This window comes from Podarcis melisellensis (assembly GCF_964234715.1).
Source record: "Podarcis melisellensis genome assembly, chromosome: 2".
Taxonomy (NCBI): Eukaryota; Metazoa; Chordata; class Lepidosauria; order Squamata; family Lacertidae; genus Podarcis; species Podarcis melisellensis.
Window position 1 is genome coordinate 110,733,319 of NC_138529.1, and position 25,441 is coordinate 110,758,759.

The 25,441-nt window shown below is 49.8% G+C and overlaps 1 protein-coding gene across 1 annotated transcript in view; it reads left to right on the plus strand.

The window, feature by feature from the left end:
* Positions 1-25,441, plus strand: part of PRRC2A (proline rich coiled-coil 2A) — a 41,729-nt gene that overhangs the window by 3,122 nt on the left and 13,166 nt on the right. The window contains exons 2-16 of the mRNA XM_081903488.1: positions 12,761-12,929; positions 13,244-13,421; positions 13,536-13,635; positions 15,508-15,580; positions 15,923-16,066; positions 16,954-17,090; positions 17,217-17,296; positions 18,198-18,337; positions 18,446-18,536; positions 18,822-19,056; positions 19,827-20,256; positions 21,398-21,615; positions 21,901-22,267; positions 22,382-22,592; positions 22,901-24,988. Coding sequence (XP_081759614.1) covers positions 12,818-12,929; positions 13,244-13,421; positions 13,536-13,635; positions 15,508-15,580; positions 15,923-16,066; positions 16,954-17,090; positions 17,217-17,296; positions 18,198-18,337; positions 18,446-18,536; positions 18,822-19,056; positions 19,827-20,256; positions 21,398-21,615; positions 21,901-22,267; positions 22,382-22,592; positions 22,901-24,988 — 4,604 coding nt within the window. The 5' untranslated portion in view covers positions 12,761-12,817. The remainder of the gene's footprint in view (positions 1-12,760; positions 12,930-13,243; positions 13,422-13,535; positions 13,636-15,507; positions 15,581-15,922; positions 16,067-16,953; positions 17,091-17,216; positions 17,297-18,197; positions 18,338-18,445; positions 18,537-18,821; positions 19,057-19,826; positions 20,257-21,397; positions 21,616-21,900; positions 22,268-22,381; positions 22,593-22,900; positions 24,989-25,441) is intronic.

A 25,441-nucleotide genomic window follows, 5' to 3' on the forward strand; every position in this document is an offset into this window, starting at 1 on the left:
ACAATAAAAGAACAGCCAGTCCTCAGAAGGATGGGATGCAATCCTAGCAGAATGGGGTTGGCAATCTAGATTCCAGAAAGACCGTATAAATTAATTAAATAAAAAAAATCAGCTGCAACTAGTAGGGTGTGCTATTTTTAAAACTGCTATTGGCTTGTTTTTGCTCAGGTGCCATTATATCTGGTTGTGCAGTGCTGAGGGAATTGGACATCTTAGCTATGCATTATGTAGTGAAAGTACAAAGAGGGCGGTGGTATTACACTAAATGTCTCTTCAAAAGGCAATGCAGAACAGTTCATGAAAAGAAAATCCTACTAAAATAACATCAATTCATGATTATCTTAACTCTGATAACAGAACAGTAGTAATCTATCCTATCTATGGTCAGAATCCTCTGCTTTTTAGCATAAGGCAAGTGAAGTGGTCCAAATGTTCTTAATAGATGTGCAGTATTGGATATTTTCTAAGGTAATGTGCTCATACAAATTCATACATTTTGTTTTTGATATATGTAAGTCATTTGCAAACACAATTGCCCTGATGCATCTAATGGGCACCTGCATGGTCATATGGAGGCTGTGCAAATGGTCCCAGGCCTAATCCAACTATGGTTGGATATAAGAAAATAATGCTGAATAGCATTATTTGACAGAAGAAGCTGCGGGGGGGGGGGCTACCTTTAGAGCCTCCCTCTTTCCCTGAATACTTGATGGAGTGTGATTGCTGATTGCCTGACAGGCTGTGTACACATAATTGAATTATGGCCAGAACATCTTTTTACAGCATCGGTTGGCATAAATTGACTTTAAACATTGCATGATGTTTGATTAAAATTTTCAAATTTTTTTTACACCCAAATTTTGTTGTTTTGCTTTATGAAGCATCTTTGATTCACTTCGTCATCTTTAAATAAAACAATAAATTGTGGAAGGGAAGGTATCTCAGTACGGTGAGTTCTGTGGGAGTGTTTATAAATGAATATGATTCTAGGTGACCAATAGAGTGACAGTCATTATTGATAGTGCCCCCAGTAGTCTGATGATAGTACAGTACTCTTTCAAGCCTTTATTCTTTCAAGATGACACTTTACAGCTAGGACTTGTAATTAAGCATAATTATGATTTAGATGTTAGGAGGCCTTAACTGTGACATGTGCCTGGTAATGGATTAACCGCCACTGGAATCTTAAATGTATTCCTCAGTATATCTATTAACACAATGTGTCAAAGACTCGCCCTCCCCTTTTCCTGTAGCTGAGTTACATTTTTAGGATTGACACATAAAAAGCCAGAGGTGTACATCATAGCAAATGTTACTCATTCTGTAAAAATGATGAGTCAAAAGATATAATCCATCAGTAGTCTTGGTGTTAATTTCATTTGCAAACTGACTTGATAATGTTTGCTGTCCTGCAAAGTAATTTTTAAGGTTATATTTGGGGTGGGGTGGTGGTTTTGATGTATGTAGGTAAAACATTGGTTGTCAGTGGCATTAGATGCAGAATTCACTTTTTGATGGTAGTTTTGGTATCTAGTGGCCAGGAAGTTGAGTGTGTGTTGGACCCACTCACCCTTCCATTTTTACCCTGCTGTATTGGGTAGGTATAGGAGCTGCTTAAGTGTATTATAATACCCCATGACTTGGGTGGTGTGTTTGAGTAGCATTACCAAACATCTTCATGAGTTTTCCCATAAATTCATGGGAGCTAGCTCTTTCTCTGATAACGTGGTTGTGAAGTTCCTTCAGTTTGTGGTTTCAGTAAGCTATTACAGCTTCCATGCTGTAATGTGCCCATCAGCTTTTTCTTGCTGTGATTGGCAAAAAGATAAAAACACAATTAAAACCCAGCAGCATTAAGGCTTATTGTTGATAGAGCAGGTGGCTAATATGTTAATGCACCAGTGCATTCCAACTCCACAATTCTATGATTATATGTCCCCTAAGTTCTATGATAAAGAGGTTGAGTTGGTTCTTCATGGACTACATGCCATTTCTGAAACCAATTAACAACCTCATATACCATAAAAGCAGCTGATGTGTCTACTTGAGCTGTAATACACTGAACTGGTCCAAACCCTGTTGTTTGCAGTATGAAGGAAAAGCTACCTAGACCCAGAAAGCGCCTTTGATTGGCCATGCTCGCATGTGTAATTCTGTTTGCAAGCTGTATTTTGACATGCCACCAAACCATAGTTGGGTGTTGGTTTGCCATCAACCAGGCCTGGAAGCTTCTCCCCTCATGTGTGCAGTAATAGGAGGAGGACGTGCGCAGCTCAGCTCATTCTCATCAACAAGGGAAATGAATGGGGTTCACCGAAAGAGCTGATTACAGTGGTACCTCGGGTTACAAACACTTCGGGTTACAGAAGTAGTACCTTGGGTTAAGAACTTTACTTCAGGATGAGAACAGAAATCGTGCGGCGGCAGTGGGAGGCCTCATTAGCTAAAGTAGTACCACAGGTTAAGAACAGTTTCAGGGTAAGAATGGACCTCCGGAACGAATTAAGTTTGTAACCAGAAGTACCACTGTACTCCTTCAGTATTTCTAGTCTCGGGCCTAGAACTAGATTGGGACAGATCTTAGTTGCAAATAGCCACTGATGTGTTTAGAGTTGTAAAATTTCTGTAAATGTAGAAACTATTTTTGGGGTGAAGGGACTGGGAATTTTTGGGACAAATTGAAAAGGTGCAACGCTTCTTTATTATGTACCCTATACATATTGAAAGAACTTTATTCCTTTAGGAACATAGAATTATAGAACTGGGGAGTTGGAAGGGACCCTAAAGGTCGTTCTTCCACCCCTCTGCAATGCAGGAATTGCAGCTAAAGAATCCCTGAGGAAAAGCCACCCAACCTATGTTCAAAAACCTCCAACGAAGCAGAGTCCACCACCACCTGTGGGAGTCTGTCCTACTGTCAAACAGCTCTTACCATCAGAAGGTTCTTCCTAATGTTTAGTTGGAATTCCCTTTCTTGTAGTTTGAATCCATTGGTTTGGGTCCTCTGGAGCAGCAGAAAACAAGTTTACTCCATCCTCTCATGCGACAACCCTGTTCTATCACCTCTCAGTCTTCTTCTGAGCTAAACATACCCAGCTCCCTTAACCATTCCTCATAGGGCTTGGTTTTCTCCTCTGCATCCTACACATCAAAGCCCTGACTCACGTGCTCAGTGAGAGTCACGTCTTTCTCCAGGAACGAGACCACACAGTAAGCCAGCTGGGTGTGGAAGACAAAATGTATTTTGTATAACCTGGTTTGGCATCATGTGTGGTATATTAAAAGTAGTTCATTCTGACAATACAAGGGTACCCTGGTTGCCAAACTTAATCTGTTCCGGGAGTATGTTCAACTCCCGGAACCGTTCGAATACCAAGGCACGGCTTTCGATTGGCTGAGGGGGGCTTCCTGCACTCAAATCGGAAGCCACGGCAGATGTTCGGCTTCCAAAAAACATTCACAAACCAGAACACCTACTTCCTGGTTTGCAGCGTTCAAAAGCCGATTTGTTCGGGAGCTAAGCCATTCAAGAACCAAGGTACCACTGTAATTACAAATTACATTTTATTTTATGTTTTGGTTATAAGTGGAGCTGTAAGCTGCAGTTCAGTAAGAAGCCCAGCATCTCTTTGGTTTTGCCAGTTTGGGAGGAGAAGGCATAACACACACACCCCAAGCAACCAACATTATAGTAAAACAAATAATTCTGAAAATTACGTCGTCTTCAGTCTTTCTCAGTGTCAAGCAGAAATAATAATAGCTAAGAAAAGGAGGAAGGGGAAACAAAACTCAGATGAACGCTACATGAAATTTAATCATTCTCTTTTTCTAAGCTAGCTCTATCGGTTTCTGTTGTTTCATATTTGTCATCATATTTCTCTTGCAGCTCTAGAAAGGGAAGGTTTGCCCAGATTGAAACAAACTTCTCCCCTTTCGCATGTCAGTTTGTTTCTTGATTTGGTGTGAGTACTTCCAAAAATAGACCAGTTTCTTTCACATTCTGCAGAAGTTGGGTGAATCTGAAGGGGTTGGGTAAAGACCTTGCCACCATGTTGCAAGAGAGGTATGCTTGGCAGAATCCCTGACAGCATTCCTTGGTCAAATACCTGCAGTGTTTGAAAATACCTTTCCAACACTGAGTCCTAAGTGTGCTGCTTGTTTTGTCATCGAGGCAAGTGCAGGAGCAATGCTTTCCTCGCTTAACATTGCTGCCTTTGGATCATGGGTCCAACAGATGTGCAGCAGCGCTGAATTGGATGCCAGCAAAGTTATATTCCCCTGTACTTCCTCCCATTCCTAGTTCTTTGGAGCCTAGTCCAGAAGATCCACCAACAAGAGGGAGGCCACAGGCAGAGAGAGCATTGAATCCTCCTCCCTTTTCTTGTGACAAAGGGTGTGGCCTCCAAGAGCAGAAATGCATCTTGCCCTTGCATTTGAGAGTTGTAATCTCAGTTGTAAACTCAGGACTTGTTTGTCCTCAGTGTACAGGAATTGCACTAATCTGATACTGTACATGGGCTTGCATAAAAGTCTTCCTGTTACAGTTTTAGAAATTGGGGAGAGGGGGGCTAAATATATAAGCACCTAGTCTTTAAGAAAAAATAATCATTCATAAAGCAAATAATTTATTTTCCAATTTTTGAGGGGAAATGGGGTGTTTTTTTGCTGGTTTTGGGGGAGGGCATTTAGAAGTTTGCAAATCTTTTGTGACTCCAGGTTTTTAAGGAGTTAAATGGGCAGCAGTGTGATATTCTGATTAGGGACGTGTGTTTTTCTCTGTGACAGTTGCAATTTTGCATCTTTTCAAATGTAACTTTTCAGAATTGAGCCCCGGTTTTGATTGCTAATATGTAACTAGTCACCGGCAAGGCCATCTTAACTTCAGCCAAACCAAAATTCCAAGGTAAGGGTGGTGTTGAAGTGCTGAGTTTAAAAAAAAGTTAATTTATTCCCAACACAAACTGTATTTTGAGTTAACCATAGCTTGCATGACTTCACATTTCAAGATGCAAATGCTCCTCTTACGACATTTTAAATCTTTGCCAACTTTTGCAATGGCGCATTTGTTTTCCTGCCTACCTCCTGACACTCAAAACATGCAGTTCTGTGTGTTTGATATAAGCTAAATAAAATCACCCGAGATTGGCAGGTTGGGGAACAGAAACCCAGGTATACAAGCTAATTGCCAAATGGCACCTTACATCTAGGTTACAGAGACCACAATGGGATGTCTAAGTCCCTTTTTTGTATGGTTTTTTTTATTAATTTCATTTCTATGTCACTTTATATTTAAAGAACAAATCTCAAAGTGGTTTTATAACACATTCAACATCAAACAAAACAATCCAGAATAAAACAAATTCAAGCTTCGGGGAAAATATTTCAGATCCTTCTCTAAGCAGCATTTTGCTTTCCCCAGTTGCCTACCGGGCATCCAGAGATCTCCACTTGGCCGCAGCCTGGCTAGTTTCTGATGCTGTAGGAGAGGGATGGAGAGTTCTGTGGCCCAGCCAATGAAATCCTTCCCCCTAAAAAACAACAATATAGAACTTGGTGGGAGGCACTGAGAATTTGGCCTGCTCCTATCTGCATTGACTGCCTTAGAGTCTCTTCCTCAGTCACACTACAGTGCGATGGGGTTGTAAGAGTGGGGTGGAACATTAGCCATTGTTCTTTCTCTAAATTGGTGACTTCCGCTCCGTTTGCATGGTGTACTTACTGGGATGTTTGCGTTCGTGTCAAAAGCAGTTATTCCTACAATAGTAGCAGGCACAATATGGAAAGTAGTACAGTCATAGGTGAAGGTAAAGGGACCCCTGACCATGAGGTCCAGTCGTGGCCGACTCTGGGGTTGCGGCGCTCATCTCGCTTTATTGGCCGAGGGAGCCGGCGTACAGCTTCCGAGTCATGTGGCCAGCATGACTAAGCCGCTTCTGGCGAACCAGAGCAGCGTATGGAAGCGCTGTTTACCTTCCTGCTGGAGCGGTACCTATTTATCTACTTGCACTTTGACGTGCTTTTGAACTGCTAGGTTGGCAGGAGCAGGGACCAAGCAACGGGAGCTCACCCCGTCGCGGGGATTCAGATAGCCAACCTTCTGATCGGCAAGTCCTAGTCTCTGTGGTTTAACCCACAGCGCCACCCTCATCCCTAGTACAGTTGTAAAGGTAAAGGTACCCCTGCCCGTACGGGCCAGTTGTGTCTGACTCTAGGGTTGTGCGCCCATCTCACTTAAGAGGCCGGGGGCCAGCGCTGTCCGGAGACACTTCCGGGTCATGTGGCCAGCGTGACGAAGCTGCTCTGGCGAGCCTGAGCACACAGAAGTGCCGTTTACCTTCCCGCTATAAAGCGGTACCTATTTATCTACTTACACTTAAGGGTGCTTTCGAACTGCTAGGTGGGCAGGAGCTGGGACTGAACGACGGGAGCTCACCCTGCCGCGGGGATTCGAACCGCCGACCATACGATCGGCAAGTCCTAGGTGCTGAGGTTTTACCCACAGCGCCACCTGCGTCCCAATACAGTCATACTTCGGGTTAAATGTGCTTCAGGTTGAGCATTTTCAGGTTACGGTCCGCGATGACCCAGAAGTAACAGAGCGAGTTATTTCCAGGTTTCGCCGCTTGCGCAGACGCTCAAAATGACGTCATGTACGGAAGTGGCAGATCGCGACACACGCAGACGCGGGTTGCATTCGCTTCAGGATGCGAACGGGGCTCCAGAACGGATCCCGTTTGCACCCAGAGGTACCACTGTATAGACGTTGTAGGTGAATTTGGAGTAAAGGACTAGGGGTTGTGTGAGGCAAAAGAGCCCTTTTGCAATGCCAAGTGGATGCTTTCAAACTGCCAAGCCATCCAATAACTTGTTTATATAGAAGTTGAGAGGTTTTTGATTGTTTTGGCCCCCAAAGTTTCTTCCACTTGGAACTAGAGAGCAGGAAGGAGGAATATGAACCTCCCATGTACAGAAGCCCATTTGGCCTTTGCTTGCAAACCCAGCAAATGTTGTTTAATGTGTTTCTGCCATCATGGTGGTTAGGGTTCATTGATGGGATTCCTGTTACCTATGCCACCCTAGAAAACATTCCACAAATTTGGGATTAGCAGAAAGTGAAGCTGAGACTACCTTACACTCGCAGCCGCTGACTGCAGCTGCTTCCATGTTGATTAATTATGCTTTTTCTTCTGGGAGTGGTTTTGTTTGCTCTCCCTTTAATGGGCAGTTCAGTTGCAAAGTTATGCAAAGCCCAAACAAGCAGCCAGTAGTTGCCAGCTAGCTTTATGTATTTTCAATTTGATTGGTAAAATAAAATTTTAAAAAATCACACCATCTTGACCTTAAGTGGTCCTCAAGGCATTTAATAGCAGATGCATGTGGCACAGATCTAGAAATGCACAACATCCCAGTTTTAAAGCACCTTTGTTACTTTTTATTTATTTTTTTAAAAAATATTTATTACTTTTCCAACACTCCAAAAAAAATTAAACAAGACAATACAATACAAAAACAAAAACACTACATAACACTAACACATTAAACTAACAAAACAAAACAGAAACAATTTAAGACACATCAAACAATTTCAATATCTTAACTTTCATTCACTTGTTTCAACGACCTCCTCACACCTCCCTTTTTGTATTCCACTTCTGTTAATTGTTTCAGCAGTTCCTTTCCATCTTCCTCTGTTTTCTATCCTATAATTATCTTAACATATTCTAACCTTATTTTTCCCTTTAATACACTAATAATCTATTTGTACTTAATTCCTTGTAACATTTCTACTAAAGCCATATAACTTCATTCCAACATTTTTCTTTCATTAATTTTACAGTATTTCTGTAAATAGTCTTTAAACTTTTTCCAGTCTTCTTCCACCGACTCTTCTGGTCTCGGATTCTGCCAGTCATTTCCGCCAGTTCCATATAGTCCATCAACTTCATCTGCCATCACTTTTGTTACTTTTTAAAAGGCCACAGGAGTATCAACCAATGAAGAGAGATTTTTAAAAATCAAGGAAGTCAACCAGTAATTCCAAAGTCTAGAGGCCACAGATTACCGTATTTTTCGCTCTATAATACGCACCCGACCATAACACGCACGTAGTTTTTAGAGGAGGAAAATTTGCAGGCATGCCACCCGTAGGCATTTCCTCCATAACACGCACAGACATTTCCCCTTACTTTCTAGGAGGAAAAAAGTGAGTGTTATGGTGCAAAAAATACGGTATTTTCTAAAAGCCACAATTTATTGGGTCTGGAATGGCCATCCTAGGGGCCACGTTCCATAGAGCGAGCACTAAAAAATGGCGCTGCTCCTCATATTGGCCAGCCTTACCACCAAAGGCCAGGATTCCAGAGCAGAGTCTCGTATGATGACCTGATCCTACAAACAGGAATCCACAGGTTCCTAAGGTAAGCTGAACCAAACCCCCTTGCCATGGTCAAGGGGGCACCTCCCTTTGGTGTCTTTATAATATTTTGACTAAACTGTACCGGTTATGGTCTTTTGCTCTAATCAGTAAAAATCTGACTGACCAATTATCTCTCGCCTCTCTTCACAAAATCAGGGCAGCACCTTTTGGCTAAAACGCATGCATAAAAACGCAACAATACATAACACAGTAAATTGTGCCACGTGGTTGCCAACAATCTCTCCACTTGTTCGAACAGCTCAGGGTGAAACAGATCTGTCGTGAATATTACCCTCCCACTTTGTGCAACTACGACATCGCTCATATGATGGCATGTCATGCAAAAGGGAGGGCGGTGGGCCAAAAATACATGCAGTTCCAAAAGGCTGCCAGACCACACTCCGTTGTAAATGCAGGGTTTGCTCCAGTAACTGAAGAATAATGGCTTTGTGGGTTAGAAGTTGCTTACCCCCTCCCCACAGTCAATCATTTAAATTTAGACATAGTTTCCTAATGGTGTCATTGTGCAGCTTATGAAGGATGTGGGGATCTTTCCCATCAAGGACTTCTTGAAGAGCTTGGTCATCTCTATTTGTTCTGTTATCAGGGTAGACGTTCTGGCTTTGCAAACTATGAAATCTGATTTAAACATTAGAGGCTGAAAGAACATGGCTTCCTGTGGTTTGTTTCAGATGCCCTTCGAAGGAGATGGAGCTGCAGCTTAATGGAACAACTCATCTCAAACCTTGTTGGTTTGTTGTAGAGAACTGAAAGGATGCGCGCGCACACACACCACCCCTGTGTTCGCACCAGCTGCCTCTCCCACTGGCCCTTGCTTCTGTATCATCCCAAATTCTCCTTCCCCTCTGTCTCCCCAGCCCTCCTTGTCATGCCAAAGGTCCCCTGCTCAGGCCTGGCATCTCCTGTTAAATCATCTCAGGGAGCAGGCTGTGATAGACCTGTCTGCTGTTAGGCAGAGTAGACAATGAAGGGCTGGAGAAACTATAATGGCTTGACTCTGGGCTTAGCCACACTTAAATTTCAGGCACGGTCTGCACTTTAGAGCTCTAGGTCTGAGCACTTCGCCGCCAGAGCTTTTCCCCTCGAAACCTGCTCTTTAAAGCTCAATCGGAGCAAACTGCAATCCGTGGAAAACCCAAATTGATGTTTACTCTGATTGAGCACTAAAGAGCAGGTTTTTGCATGGAATTCTCCCCCCCCCAAAAAAAAAAACCCAATTCCCAGCGCTTAGACACAGCGTTTTGAAGCACAGATCTACAGGGGGGGAAAGGTAAGTGTGGATAAGCCCACTGTAGAAGGCAGTTTCTGCTCTATTCTGCCTTGGTCAGACCACACCTGGAGTACTGTGTTCAGTTCTGGGTACCATACTTTAAGAAGGATGTTGACAAGCTGGAACGTGTACAGAGGAGGGCAACCAAGATGATCAAGGGTCTGGAAAACGAGCCTTGTGAGGAACGATTGAGGGAGTTGGGTATGTTTAGCCTGGAAGAGAGGAGAAATTATAGCCATCTTCAAATATCTAAAGGGCTGTCATATGGAGGATGGTACAGGCTTGTTTTCTTCTGCTCTGGAGGATAGGATCCCAACAATGGCTTCAAGGAGATTCCAACTACACATCAGGAAGAACTTTCTGGCAGTAAAAACTGCTTTGTCAGTGGAACGGACTCCCTCAGAAGGTGGCAGACTCTCCTTGGAGGTTTTTAATCAGAGGTTGGATGGCTGAGTGTCAGGGATTTGTTAGCTGTGATCTGCCATGTATAATCCAGTTGAGATTCCTGCATTGCAGGCGGGCGGTCGAACTCTCCATTCTGTGATTCCTTGTTAAGACTGAATTCAGCTTAGGTAGCAGGCTGGGAAGGTTGTTGCAGGTCACACAGTATGTGTACCAGGCCATCTGGATTAACAGTTGGACACTAAATCAGGCAGCTTCATTACTCCCAACCTCTTCCTTGCCCTTTCTCCGTTGTCCTTGCAAAGTGTGTGTTCCACCATCAGAGTTGTTGTAGGACTGGTTTTATTGCTGCCTTCTTCCCGGTGAAAGTGGAAGCCTTTCAGTGTCCCAGGCAAGCTCCTGTCCTTGATTGCCCCCAACCTTGCGCCCGTCACGGAGATCTTGCATTCAGTTCATTTGTCGGTTCCTCTCAACTTCACTCCGAAGAGCGAACTAAGGGCATGTTCTGATGTTGTATTGCTTTAAATGATTTGTTACCATTTGGGGGATGTGGGAAAATAAGTTTTTAAAGTACAGCACTGTGTATTATTATTTTTAAAAAGATTCAAGTTTGCTGCTGGGGGGGGGGGAGAACCCTGAAAATGGCATTTTGTTAAATTTTAGGCTTTTGGGTTATTTAAAAACTTTAACAAAAGCAGTGAATCAAAGCCTGTTTCTCTATTCAGTAACATAGGAAGAGCCCTAGTCCAGCATCCTTTTGGCCTCAGCGACCAACCAGGTGTGTTTAGGAAGCCCACAAGCTGAACATAAGGTCAATGAGACAGCATAGGGGAAATATTTCACTTCTGAGGCAAGTATTACAAGTATTCTATGTAGGTTAAGGTGTGATAGGATGAAATCACTGTTCTCTCTCCTGACCCCTGTTTAGAGTGATAGGTAAAAGGTAAAGGTACCCCTGTCCATACGGGCCAGTCTTGACAGACTCTGGGGTTGTGCGCCCATCTCACTTAAGAGGCCGGGGGCCAGCGCTGTCCAAAGACACTTCCGGGTCACGTGGCCAGCGTGACAAGCTGCATCTGGCGAGCCAGCGCAGCACACGGAAACACCGTTTACCGTTTAGAGTGATAAGCTACATAAATTCCATGCCTGGAACCTGCCTTGTGATGTTGAACCTTTGGGAAGGTGTGCGACCCTCTTAACAACGCTGTAACATGCAGCTCTGTCTCTCTAGTTCCTCTGCTTAGCTGGTTAAGAGCTTCAAGGGGGAAAGTGAGAGTCCTGTTAAATAATCATGGGTGTGTATGTGTTGGGTGGAAAGAGACTCATTTAATCCTAAAACAATCCCTGACAGATGTTGCTAATCCTATTTATGGATGGGGGTTGGCTGTTCAGATATATTTGTCCAGGTGAACTGTGATGGAAAGAGACTTAGGTCAATTGCAAAAAAAATTGGAAATTAGTTAACAGTTATGAAACACAGATTTAACAACTGTGATTAGTTTGTCGCCAGCAATGTTATGCAAATATGTGTCGTCGGTATTCAAGTGGTTGAATAGTACTTGGCTTTTTAATTGGAACCCAAGGGGATAGCTCAGTGAATTTAAACAAAGTCCATAGCAACAGTTCCTTTAGCTTGTAAATGTGATTGTGGTTTTGATAAGGGAGTAAGCTGTTCTTCAATAAGCTTTGAAGGTCCTCCTCATTGGCCAGCCTCCCAGGTGACTTAGGCTAGCAGGTGCTAGAGAGAGGAGGGCCTTCTCAGTGGTGGCTCCTACCTTGTAAGAATTCCCTCCCAAGAGACAGACGTCTGAAAATGTATCTCTTCTCTGGTTTTTAACCCAAAGGTGGTATTGTATATGCTGCTGGTGGTTTCTCATTGTCCTTCTCTTAGGTTTGCTGGGCTTAGTTATATTTTAAATTACATTTTTCTGTAACTGAGTATTTTGAACTGGTTGTTTCAACATGATATGTGGATGGCAGGGCTGTGGCTTTTTAAAAACCCCTTTTTAATGGGGTAGTATATTGTTGGTTGCATGTTGTCCTCGGGAGACTAGACTTGAAAGGCAGTTTTGAAATACCTGAAAATAAGTAAATGGGGTGGGGTTACCTGAGCTCCTGTAAAACTAGGGAGAATGGAGCCCCATCCTGTGTTTGCTGCCAGGTGCTGCAATTGAAAGTGTGGGATGTTGCCTTCTTGAAGGCATTCCTGGCTTCATGGCATGTTTGACCCAGGGAAGTATTTATTTAAAGTACTTCCACTCTCCTTTCCACCTGGAAAAGGTTCACAGGTGGCTCACAATGATCACTAGTAAATCTGTCTGTGTCTTTAGGCTAGCAATCTAAAAGATACAGTGCAAAAGAGATCGGGGGGGCGTTCATGGGGTGGTCACCCCGCCCAGTTGCACTTCTCGGTCCAGCCTGGGTGCTCCTCTTTGTGACCATAGGAGATGTCTCTACTCCGCTTGAATGGGCTGCTCTGAAATAGAAGTGCCTCTCCCCATGCTTGCTCCGGATAACGTGTAGGGTCTGTACAGGAAAGAGCTTATTGTCACTTGGCTATTAAAAGAAGTGGCTGCCGATCGATGGGGAAGGATGGAGTTGGGACTATTGAGCTTTCGTCTTCTTACTCTCCCCAAACCTCTTCCCAACAGTGGCACGTTTCGCAGGGAGCCAGGAGGAACCATCATACTCAATGACCTTACAGCGCAATGTCAGATCGTTTGGGGCAAACAGCAAAGGGGAAGGATGGAAAAAAGTATTCGTCACTCAACTTGTTTGATACATACAAGGGCAAATCCTTAGAAACACAGAAACCCACAGGTAAAATGACCTATCTGTTTTTTGGGGGGGAGGGCAAGTATTTTCTTCTGAGTACTATTCTCAAAGGAGGAGGCGGTTGCCATGATGAACGTGCTTAGTCTCTGACGCCCCCTTGATGGCACTCGCAGCGCCCTGAGCGGCTGCTCCCTCCTTGTCTGAAACTACCAATTTGGGACTTGGCAAGAAAGCTCTCGGTAGTTGCAGCAGTTCATGGGAGGGGTGGGGTGGGTAAGGGAAGCTTTGCTGGGGGAGGGCGGAGCTTTCAAGAGGGTCCCAAGGACTGTGCCTGACCCCGCCTCCTCCTTCCCCTGCAGTTACTCCCCGCCATGGCTTGCAGAGTCTCGGTAAAGTTGCCATTGCCCGGCGCATGCCACCCCCTGCAAACCTGCCAAGCTTAAAAGCGGAGAACAAAGGCAATGACCCCAACGTCTCACTAGTGCCGAAAGACGGGACAGGATGGGCAAGCAAGCAGGAACAGCCAGACCCAAAGAGGTAAGAGGGAGCCAGAGGGGCGCGGAGACTGCTTTTCCGGGTGGTGGGGAGGAGGAAGGCACGTTCTCCACCAACCTTTCCTTCAACGGGCGTCTTCCTTCCTTCCGTCTCCAGTACCGATGCCTCGACAGCTCAGCCGCCGGAATCGCAGTCGCCGCCGGCTTCACAGACGTCTGCCTCAAACCCACCGAAACGACCCCCAACAGCCCCCGAGGTAAATCCAGGGCAAGAACTGCAAGCTCCCAATCAGATGCTCTCCTCTTCTGAACAGTCGTGTGTCTCAGCTTCCAGCCTAACAGATCCTAATGCTTTTTCTGCAAAGAGCCGCGGTTTCCTAGCTCCAGTCCCTTCTCCCCTCTGTTTGGCCCCAGCAGAAGCACCAGTTCTCTCCCTATTTAATCGCCATTCAGTCCATGCATGGGTGCAGTCCTAAAAGGAGGCAGGAGCTTATCAGAAGAAGGACTCTTTCAGGACTGGCTAAGAAGGACCTCCCATCTTTCCTCTTAGAAACAGCCTTTCTCCTGCTTCTAGATTGCAATTTCTGGCATGGATGCGCTATAGTTCCTAACTGATGGTCCAGATTTTGCATAGTTTTTTTAAAAAGTTTTTTTCCTGGCATCAAAGCTTTTGCAGAAAGTTGGGCTTCATTGTCGCTCACTCTGTGACTGTTTGGGACATCGTGTTAAACTATGGCTTAGCATTACGTGCCCAAGCCTCTGGATCACGTGCTTCCTCCTCCTCCTCCAGCACGTCTGTCATGAGATTCTGGAAGCCTGCAGTTGAGTGTTCAAGCTTAGTGAGACGAAGCGTTACTCACAGTTTTGGGTGCAGATCTAACATTACCCGTGCCTTATGAAAACAAGCTAGAATCATGAGACTGTTTGAAGTTGCCTTGTTTCCCTAAAACATTGCTAAGACTAATCACAGTTTGTCTGGGTTTGGGCATAGCGGGTAACTGTGTATAACAAAAGCTTCTAGCCTCAGTTGTGGGCACAATAGAAGAGGAGGAGAAGGTTGCCCATGAGTCCAAGGCCTGCTCATTAATCCAGGGGTTGGGAAACTCTGCTTCTTTCCCTGATTGCTGCCTGCCTTGTCCTCCTTTCTCTTGGGGAGAGTGAGACCAGGCACATTTGCAAGCCAGCTTAGAGGCCCAGCCACTGAGTGTGGCAGCTGAGACATGGCTTGGCCTCGGGGCTTGAGCGTGCCTGCCAGACTCTTCTCTCCTAGTAGTGCGGCTGCATCACTGCAGGCCAGATGAAACCAGACTTCAGTCAGAGCAGACAGGACTGATCCAGCCCAGAGGCCTCCCCAGCCCTGCTTTAAACCATAGTCTAGTGCTATATCAAAACAAAACCCATGTTAACAACTGCACAGCAAGGGGCAGGGCTGCCCCATAACTCCCTAGCCAACCTTGCTACTTTCTAGAACAGGAGAAGTCAATGTGCCCCCAGATGCTGTTTGGCTCCAGCTCTCGTCAGCCCTAACCATCACTGTAAATAGTTCAGGATGATAGACATTGTGGAGGGCACTGTGTTGGCTGCCCCTGTTCTAAGGGCATTTGAGCCACGCTTGGGTTGATTTGTGGGATGTGGGTGGCGCTGTGGGTTAAACCACAGAGCCTAGGGCTTGCCGATCAGAAGGTCGGCGGTTCAAATCCCCGCGACGGGGTGAGCTCCCGGTGCTCGGTCCCTGCTCCTGCCAATCTAGCAGTTCGAAAGCACGTCAAAGTGCAAGTAGATAAATAGGTACTGCTCTGGAGGGAAGGTAAACGGCGTTTCCGGATACTGCTCTGGTTAGCCAGAAGCGGCTTAGTCATGCTGGCCACATGACCCAGAAGCTGTACGCCAGCTCCCTCGGCCAATAAAGAGAGATGAGCGCCGCAACCCCAGAGTCGGCTACGACTGGACCTAATGGTCAGGGATCCCTTTACCTTTACCTGGGTTGATTTAACCGTGAGATTTGTGGGTTTTTTCTTAATGAATCAACGTGAACCTTTAGATTGTGTCAGTTTTGGAGCTCGCTTGACAAAAGGAAGCTGGCAAAAAGGTCAGTCGGTTTTGACTTCCCACTCCTCCTCATGTTTCAGAATCCCCCTACAGTAGCAAGCGGGGCAAAGTCCTGGGCGCAGGCCAGCGTTACCCATGGAGCGCAAGGAGATGGTAAGCTGTCTTCCAACTAATTTTGTATGACCTCAGACTTTTGGAGAGGTAAGAAACAGTATGTTTCAGCTCCCACACCATTTATTTTATTATTTAAAAAATTATAACAGCATATATATTTTTCGCTGCCCCTCCTAAAACATTGTACATCAAACTTCTTGGAAACAGCAGCAGAGAAAGCTGCACGTGTATGTCCCTGGAGAAGAGTATTCCAGAAATATGGGGCCACCAACAACAAGGCCCAACCCCTGGTGCTCAACACTCTGGTGTGCTGCCATCGCCCCAGATGTGTTAGAGGCCCTTGTAAAGGACCCGCCTGGGCTTTCTTTCTCTGTCGTCAAGGTGGAAAGGGATCAAGCCTACTGTCGCGATTCTCTCGCGAGGAATTTCCGACCCTGCAGGCGGCTGGCGACCAGGACAAAGCTGGCAAAGAAAAGGACACTACCGATGCGTCGTATGGGCCCGGACCAAACCTCCGCCCCCAGAGTGAGTGGTTTTGCTCAAGCATCTGTTGTTTCTGGGCCCCAGAGGAAGCTGGGGGGGGGGGGAGCATTGCCATTATCAACCATTTCCAGAAGATTTTCTCCTTCACATGGGGACATCTAATTATTATTATTATTATTATTATTTTATTTTATTTATTTATTTATTTATACATACATACATACATACCTTGCCCTCCCCGGCCAGAGCCGGGCTCAGGGCGGCTAACCACAGTAAAATTACAGTAAAAACATAATAGGCGGAAAAACCCAATTTTGAAATACAGGTTAAAATGCAATTTAAAATGCAGCCTCATCAAAAAGATAAGGGGAGGGAAACATAAGTGTCAGACTGAGTCCAAACCAAAGGCCAGGCGGAACAGTTCTGTCTTGCAGGCTCTTCGGAAAGATGTCAAGTCCTGCAGGGCCCTAGTCTCTTGTGACAGAGCGTTCCACCAAGTCGGGGCCAGTACTGAAAAGGCCCTGGCCCTAGTTGAGACCAATTTAACCACCTTGCGAACTGGGACCTCCACAATGTCATCATTTGTGGACCTTAAGGTCCTCCACGGGGCATACCAGGAGAGGCGGTCCCGTGGGGGGGAGGGGGAGGACAGACAAAACAAAGCCCCTCTTCACATATCACATAGTTAAAAATGGGATACTAGTCAAGGCTACTAGCCATGATGGCCACATGGAGGTAGACTCCTGTTGGAGGCAGTCCGCCTCTGAATGCCAGTTGCTTGGGGGAGGGGGTCGCACCCAGATTCTGCTTTCAGGGTTTCCATGGGCGTTATATTATCTGGTTGGCCCTTGTAAGAGCAGGATGTTGGCCACTGGCCTGGTCCAGTAAGACACATCTTACGTTCTTCTCTTCCGCCCAATCTCTTGCAGACGCTACCAGTTGGCGGGACGGAGGTGGGCGGGGCACTGACGGGGAGCTGGTGCCCGAGGACGGACGGGCTGGGGTTGGCCTGCAGCCCAACATCCCGCCTCAGTTCCCTCCCTACCGGGGGATGATGCCGCCATTTGTAAGTATATTGCAGAAGGGGAGGTGCCAAGTGACCTGGGCCACCTGCTTCCTTGTTTGAGGGCAGGGGAAACGGAAGAGAGAGGGAAACCCTCCAGTAACCAATTTCTCCCCTACCCCATCTCAGATGTATCCCCCGTACCTCCCGTTCCCGCCTCCATATGGGCCGCAGGGACCTTACCGCTACCCCACACCAGAGGCGCAGAGGTAAGAGGTTTTTTTATAAAAAAAAATTTAAAAATGTGATAATGGCAAGTGAGCTTTGTGGCAGAAGGGGAAAGTATATTAGAGGAGCAGGAGCAAGTGAGGGGAAGTGCAGGAGATTGCGGTCAACTCTGCGTAACTGGAGCCAGATGTTTTGGGTTCCATGTACAGTCGTAACTTGGAAGTCAAACAGAATCCGTTCCAGAAGTCGGTTCGACTTCCAAAACATTCGGAAGCCCCATCAGATGTTCAGCTTCCAAAAATAATTCACACTCACTTCCAGGTTTGCAGCGTTCAGGAGCCAAAACGTTCGAGAACTAAGCTTGTAATTGAACAGGTGGGCAACAAAGGGAAAGCGTGTGGTTGGAGTCTCTTTGACCCGAGCGGATCAATCAGAAACTGGAGGGAGCTGGAAGTGGCATCTGTGAAATAGTGGAGGATATAGAGGGGCAACTTTCCCTTCTCTATAGAGGAGACTTTCTCTCTAGGCTTCCTGTTGCACCATCAGAAGCAGACACTGAATCAGTAGAATGCAAGACTGTCTCCTGATTTCTCTGCAGCGTGGGATACAAATATGGCCTAGAGGCCGGTGCACCACAAAACCCTAATCTTCATGCCTGCCCTCTGACTCCATGTAGGAAAAGACTGGCTGTTACACAAGGGAAGGCAGATACTTCTTCGTAGTGTTTGATCCCCTTAGTGCAGGGGCAGGGAATCTGTAGCTCTCCAGCATTTCCTGGCATGGCTGGTGTTGAGGAATGGTGGGAGTTTTGGTCCTGCAGCGCCTGGAGTGCTGCACTGCACTGCTCTGCTGGGGTTAGAGCAACATTATTATTTAGATCAGCAGCACGGAAAGTCAGAGGTGTGACGTTTCTGTCGATCTCCGTCGTCCTGTCATCTCCAGGTTCCAGCGGCTTCCAGGACCCCGCCCTTCGCAGCCTGCAGCGCGCGTGTCAGAGCCTGTGAGCCGGCCCCCCGTCCTCAAGCAGGATGACCTGAAAGAGTTTGACGAGCTGGACCAGGAGAACGATGAAGGCTGGGCAGGTAATGGAAGAGCCTAACCTCAGAGCTACCCACAGGAGCCGGGACTCTTGAAAGCGTTTCTTCTTAATGGATCTGTCAGTCGAAAGACATCCTATTTGTCTCCCACAGGGGCCCATGAAGAAGTAGACTACACGGAGAAGCTGAAATTCAGCGATGAAGAGGACGGGAAAGAGTCTGATGAAGAAACCACTGAGAACCGGTAAGATTAGGCGGTGGTATGGCCAATAACCGAGTCTGTTCCACGCAGCTTGGTTTTGTGAGACGGGTGACCCTCACCCTTCCCTCCGGTGCCTGTTGCTGAGCTGCAGCCCTGAGCCACATGGGATCATCTTACAGAAAAGTCATTCTTGCCTGGCTGCAGCTACATCACAAGAATATCTGCGCATGCTCTCTCCTTGCTCCCTGCCCCCCGCCAGCTCTGAGCAGAGGGTGCAGGATCTAAACGGCCCCATTTGACACCTCTCTCTTCACCTCTGTCCCCAAGCAATGATGAGGCTTCCGGCCCGGAAAGCCAGTCGTCGGGCACAGACACCAAGAAGGCTGGAACTCCAAAAGAGGATCAACCCCTCGTCAAAGCAGCCTGGGCCGAAAACGCACGTCCCCCGGAAGGTGGCAAAGAACCGCCGCCACCTGCTGCTGCTGCTGCAGTCCGGGCACCGCCGCCTCCGCCGCCGCCACCTCCCAACCGGGGCAACTGGGGGCAACCCAATGACTTCCCGGTGAGTCTATGCAGGCTGCAGATCCTGCTTGAGAGCGCCTGCGGTTGGCAGCTGCTATTCAGGCGGGCCAAAGTGTGGAGAACCCAGGCCCAGGTCTCCTCATTCAAGGGGCGTACATTAGATTGCATTGGGTTTCCAGGTAAACCAGTGAAACGAATGTCAGTGTGGTGTAGTGGTTAAGAGCAGTATCTGGTGAACCGGGTTCGCGTCTCCGCTCCTCCACATGCAGCTGCTGGGTGACCTTGGGCCAGTCACACTTCTCTGAAGTCTCTCAGCCCCACTCACCTCACAGAGTGTTTGTTGTGGGGGAGGAAGGGAAAGGAGAATGTGAGCTGCTTTGAGACTCCTTCAGGTAGTGATAAAGCGGGATATCAAATCCAAACTATTCTTCTTCTTGTAAAAATAGAAAACTTCCTTAGCCGGAACAACGCACGTTGGCATCGTTATTTTGATTTATGCTCTGCTTTTCGGCTAAAATAAAATAGGCATTTGGGTGACACTTGGCATCAGCCCACTCTATCTCAGCTTTAACTAGAACTTCCATGCTGAGTTATTGAAGGGGTGAAGCCGTGAGGGAACAGAGCAGCTTCCATGCGGATGTTTCAATACTTGGATTTGAGCCTTTGGGTTTCTTAGTGAGGGGACACGGGTGTGAGCAGGGACAAACTCTGCTCTCCTCGAGGGTCTCTGGGAGTTGAGCTTCCAGCTCAGGTTTCCTTCCAGCGGAACAGCTTTGAGCGAGGGCTTCTCTCTCTCTCTTTGCCACCCAGGACCGCTCACTGCGGCCGCTCCCCCCAGAAGACGAGGACGAAGCCTGGCGCCAGCGGCGAAAGCAGTCCTCCTCGGAGATCTCTGCTGCGGTGGAGCGGGCCAGGCGCCGGCGGGAAGAGGAGGAGCGGCGCATGCAAGAGGAGCGGCGGGCGGCTTGCGCCGAGAAGCTCAAGCGCCTGGATGAGAAGTTTGGAGCTCCCGACAAGCGCTTGAAGCCCGAGCCTCCCAAGGAGCCGCCGCCTCCCGTCATTGTGGCCGCTCCTCCTCCCCCTCCCCCTCCAGCTCCCACCCCTGTGCCCCCCAACCCGCCGGCTGCCCCAGTCGCCCCCGAGGAGAAGAGGGAGAAAGAGGAGCCCGTGCTGGCCAGCAAACCTCACAGTGCTGTCGCGAGCAGCAGCGGCAGGAGCAGCTTGGACTCCTCCGGCGCTGGTAAACTTGGCTTTTATTTTCAGTGTTCTTATATAGATATATTCTAAGGTAGTTAGCAACCAAAGTGAAAAATCATCGGATTGAAAATGACAAGAAATGAGGAGGGGGGGAGCCCGAAGCATGCAATAAAAGGAAACAGGAAGGCAACTTTACCTGATCTGCCTGCAGACATGCCACATTGTGTTTCTCGTGGCCAAATGATTCTTGGCCGATGGTACAAATCTCCCATTTTATTAATTTATTGAATTTCTGCGTTGCCCTCCCGCCCCAAAGGAGCCCAGTGCTGTGTGTTGCAGCAGCCATTACGTGGCAAGCTGTCAGGTGATGTTGCTGTCATTTGAGTCATAGGGACACAGGAAGCTGTGTCGTCTTTATCCTGAGTTCTTACCATTGGGTCCACCTTTAGTACTGTATTGGCAGCGACTCTCCCAAGATGGACGCGCTGTGGGTTAAACCACAGAGCCTAGGACTTGCCAATCAGAAGGTCGGCGGTTCAAATCCCCGCGACGGGGTGTGCTCCCATTGCTCGGTCCCTGCTCCTGCCAACCTAGCAGTTCAAAAGCAGGTCAAAGTGCAAGTAGATAAATAGGTACCGCTCCGGCGGGAAGGTAAACAGTGTTTCCATGTGCTGGTCTGGTTCGCCAGAAGCGGCTTAGTCATGCTGGTCACGACTCGAAAGCTGTACTCCGGCTCCCTCGGCCAGTAAAGCGAGATGAGCACCGCAACCCCAGAGTTGGCCACGACTGGTCCTAACGGTCAGGGATACCTTTACCTCCCAAGATTTCAGCTGGGAGTGAGTCTGGCATAAGCTAGGTGGCCCAAAGGCCTGACCTGGCATCAGGCAGTATCCCACGTCCCTGGTAACAAGGTCCGTGGAGCATGCAGTCTTGCCTGCTGATTTGGTGGGTGGTGCATACAGGGCTTTGGGGATATGTGGCCCTCTCGCGCCGGGCTAGACTCTGAACTGCCATCATCCCTGACCATAGGCCAGGCCAGAAATTGGGAGTCCCAGCTTCCCTGTGGAGGGCTGCAGGCTCCCCATCCAGGGCTCCAGAGATCAGCAAGGTTGAACCCAGAGTCCGCCTGCTGCCTCACAAAGCCTGCCTTTCTTTTGTGTGTGTCTTGTGCATGTCTACTACAGCTGAGCCCGCTGTGGCTCCGCCTCCCAAGGAAGTCCCCGAAGTGCGGGAAGAGCCACCCACCTTGCCTGGTCCTGCTCTCCCAGCCGCTCCTGCCCCAGCCAAGGTGGAGGCCAAAGCCGAGACGGTCCTTCAGGCACGCCAGCCGCCTCCGGCTCAGACCCTCAGCTATTCCAAGTACCAGAAGTCATTGCCTCCACGATTCCAGCGGCAGCAGCAGGTGGGTGGAGGCAGGCGCCTGGGCTGGGCACTTGCTCCTAACAGGGGAAGGGTCGGTTGGGGTGGGGCCGAGATAAGGAAGCAACTTGGCTGAGGTTCCGTTGCAGTGATGAGTCTTTAGACTAGAGTCTCTGACACCCCCTGATGTCCTCGCAGCTACCTGAGCAACTCATAACTTCTCCATCCAGCGACACACATGTCACAGGAAGTGGGGGTCTCTCATTAGGGTCTGTTGAGGTCGCTGAAAGAGCCCTCTCTCCTCTTTGCCCCCCAACCCCCTTTTCAGGAGCAGTTACTGAAGCAGCAGCAGCAATGGCAGCAACAGCAGCAGCAACAACAACACAGCCAAGTCCAGTCTCCGATGGCTTCCTCTTCCCAGCAGCAGGCAGCAGGGGCTCCTCTGGCTGCCATGGGCCCCTCAGGCAGCGTCCATGCTCAGCCTGGGCCGGCAGGGCAGCAGCAACCCCAAGCCCCGCCTCCAGCGCAGCAGGCCCCGCCCAAAGGCATGTACCCCGGCTCCATTGGAAGGCCGCCCCCCATGCCGCAGATGAACTTTGATCCTCGCTGGATGATGATTCCGCCTTACATGGACCCGCGTGTGATGCAAGGGCGGCCCCCCATAGACTTCTACCCCCCTGGGGTCCATCCTTCCGGTAAGTAGAGCTGAAGAAAAGGAAGTCCAGGCTCGCCCAAGTGCAGCCTTTTAGAAGACTGTCGGAGCCGGTAGGCCTGACTCGCATCGGGTGTGTCTTCTGTTCACCCCTCAGGTCTTCTGCCCCGTGAGCGATCAGACAGCGGGGGCTCCAGTTCAGAGCAGTTTGAACGCCATCCTTCGATCCTCCGAGAGCGTGGCACTCCGCCGGTTGATCCCAAGCTGGCCTGGGCTGGAGACGTCTTCACCAATGCCCCTTCCGGTGCAGACCCGAGGCCTCAAACGGCATCCCTTCGGCAGCAGGAAGAGGAAGAGAAGGGCTTACGGTGAGTGAACGTCTGTTGGGTTGGCCAGGAGCAAGATCTCGCAGCGGGGGGAGGCTGAGGTTGTCCCATGTTCGTTTTAAAGTTCCTTTTGTTATTGGAACCATGTAGCAAGTCATGGAGGGCCTTACAGTTTCTTGACTGCTGTAATGAGAGTGGGATGGGCTCACTGTCTTGTGTCCTATCCCTAGCGGCTGAGGCTCTCCTGCCACTTGTGGCAGTTTGGAGTGACAGCTGACACTGCTTGGGGTTGTCAGTGGATGGCCCCAGAATAGAGGACCTTTCAATCACCCTTGCTCTCCTTCCTTTAGGAGCGAGACCCCTCCGGTTCGCCTGCGTGAGGCCATCACTCCCCAGCCCTACATGGGGAACTACCAGGGTTTCTCCGAAAACGGCAACCCTGCCTCGATGCACCGCTTCCCAGTGGATGAGCCGCCGCGAGCGGGTCCCCCTTGGCAGGCCACCATGGCTCTGACGGCACCCACAGAGGTGAGCAGAAATGGGCGCCCTGAACCGCCGGTCCAGCTGCCCCGCAAGAGCGAGGAGGAGCCCCAGCTGCTGCATCGTGATCCCCCAGAAGAGATCAAGGCGGTTGAGCCTCCCGTCATTCGGCCAGTGGTGGCTAAGAAGCCTCCCTCGGAGCAGCCCAAGGAGGAGCCTCTGGTCAAAGAGGAGGTCCTGCGGCGGATGGAGAAGCCCCCGCGGCAACAGCACGAATTCCACAAGCAGCCGCGGCGCGAGTCCAAGACGGAAACGCGCTGGGGGCCCCGTCCCGGCAGCAGCCGGAGGATTGAGGAGATTTCCGGGGACAAGGCCCCACGGCGAGCTGGGCCCATCAAGAAGCCGCCGCCTCCCCCTAAGGAGGCAAAAGACGAAAGCGAGGAGATGCGCTCCGCTGGGAAGGCCAAAGAGGGGGCCGAGGCGGCGGGCAGCAAACCCGAGCTCCCTAAAGAGCCTCCGAAAGCGGGCAAGGAGAACAAGGCCAAGCCGGTGGTGAACGGCGGAACAGTGATGCCACCCAAAGAGCAGCAGCACACTGGCACACTGTCGCCAAGCCGGCGGCGCCGGGAGCCCCCCTACGAGCGTGGCGGCTACGCCGGCCGGGGGCGGGCCAGGGGCCGAGGAGAGTACTTTGCCCGAGGGCGAGGTTTCCGGGGTGCCTATAGCGGGCGCGGGAGAGGGGGGCGCGGGAGAAGCCGGGAGTTCCGCAGCTACCGTGAACCCTTCTACCGGCTGGATGACGGCGTGGGCAAAGCGGCTGGGCCTGGCTCCACCTTCCGCCCGCGCAACGCCAGCGAGACACGCAGCGAAGGCTCGGAGTACGAAGAGATACCCAAGCGGCGGCGCCAGAGGGGCTCTGAGACAGGCAGCGAGACGCACGAGAGCGCCAGCGACGTGGCCCACTCAGACAAGGAGGTGACCAAGGAGCCGGCCCCCAGCCATCGCAGCCGGGCCCCTCCTGTGACTTCTGCCATGGCCCCCTCCTCCCAGCACCCTGGCTTGCCTCGCTTTGCCGACAAGCTGCCTCCACGCCTCTCAGACCCTGGCACCCGTGGCGGGCGTGTCTTCACCCCTCGCGGCGTTCCCTCACGCCGGGGCCGAGGTGGTGGCCGTGCGCCCCCTGGGGGGTGGAGCCCTCCTTCTAAGCCCCAACCCAATAAGAAGCCCGAGAAGCAGCAAGAGGCGGTTCTGGAGCCGCCGGGCAAAGAGAAGGCGCCGTCAGGCCCCCCAGCAATGGCCCCAGAAGAATCCGGCGGTTTCCAGGCCCCCTTAAAGCAGCAGCCACCTCCGCCGCCTCTTGGCCCTGGCTCGGACCGTGGCTTTGACCGGCCACCCCGGCGCCGGCGCCACGGGCGTTCGCAGCAGCAGGACAAGCCGCCCCGGTTCCGGAGGCTGAAGCAGGAGCGCGAGAACGCGGCCCGACTCAACGGCGAGCAGAGGGCCGGCCAACCGTTCTCCCCGGCGCCTGCTGCCCCGCTCCCTGAGGAATCGGCTGCCCGGCGCGTGGCTGGCACGAAATCTCCCGACTTGTCCAACCAGAACTCGGACCAGGCGAATGAGGAGTGGGAGACGGCTTCGGAGAGCAGCGACTTCACAGAGCGCCGGGGCGGCGGGGAGAAGGAGCCGGCGCCCGGCGGGCCTCCCCCCACCGCCTTCCTCAAAGGTGGCTGCTCTGGAGCCCCTTCGGTGGGCGGGCGGCCCTCCAACAACGAGCTCAGCTTAGCCCAGAGGAAGGAGATGTCCAAACGCAGCTTCTCCAGCCAGAGGCCTGGCATGGACCGGCAGAACCGACGCTCCAACCCCGGCCCAGGAGGAGGAGGCAAGGCTGGCCGCGGAGGGAGCGGTGGTGGGCGCAGCGGAGGGGACAAGAGGAGCTGGCCCTCTCCCAAGAATCGTAGGCAAGTACTCGGAGGAGAAAGCCCAAAAGATGGGGGGGGCAGGGGATTGGTAGACAAAACTGGAATGGCAAAACACAGGTGGCATTTGGCTAATAATAATAATAATAATAATTAATATCCCGCCCTCCCCAGTCAAAGCCAGGCTCAGAACGTCTAACAACAGTAAAAATAGCACAGTTTACATAAAATCACAATCAATTGAAAGACATTCTAAAATCAATTCAGAATCAAATTAATGGCAAACGTTGGGCTAGAGTTCTGTGAAGAGTTGCCAACGGAGGGGGTCAGGCTGTGCCATGGCCAAAGGCCTGGTGGAACAGCTCTGTCTTGCAGGTCCTGCGGAAAGGTGTCAAGTCCCGCAGGGCCCTAGTCTCTTGTGACAGAGCGTTCCACCAGATCGGAGCCACAGCCGAAAAAGCCCTGGCTCTGGTCGAGGCCAGCCTAACCTTCCTG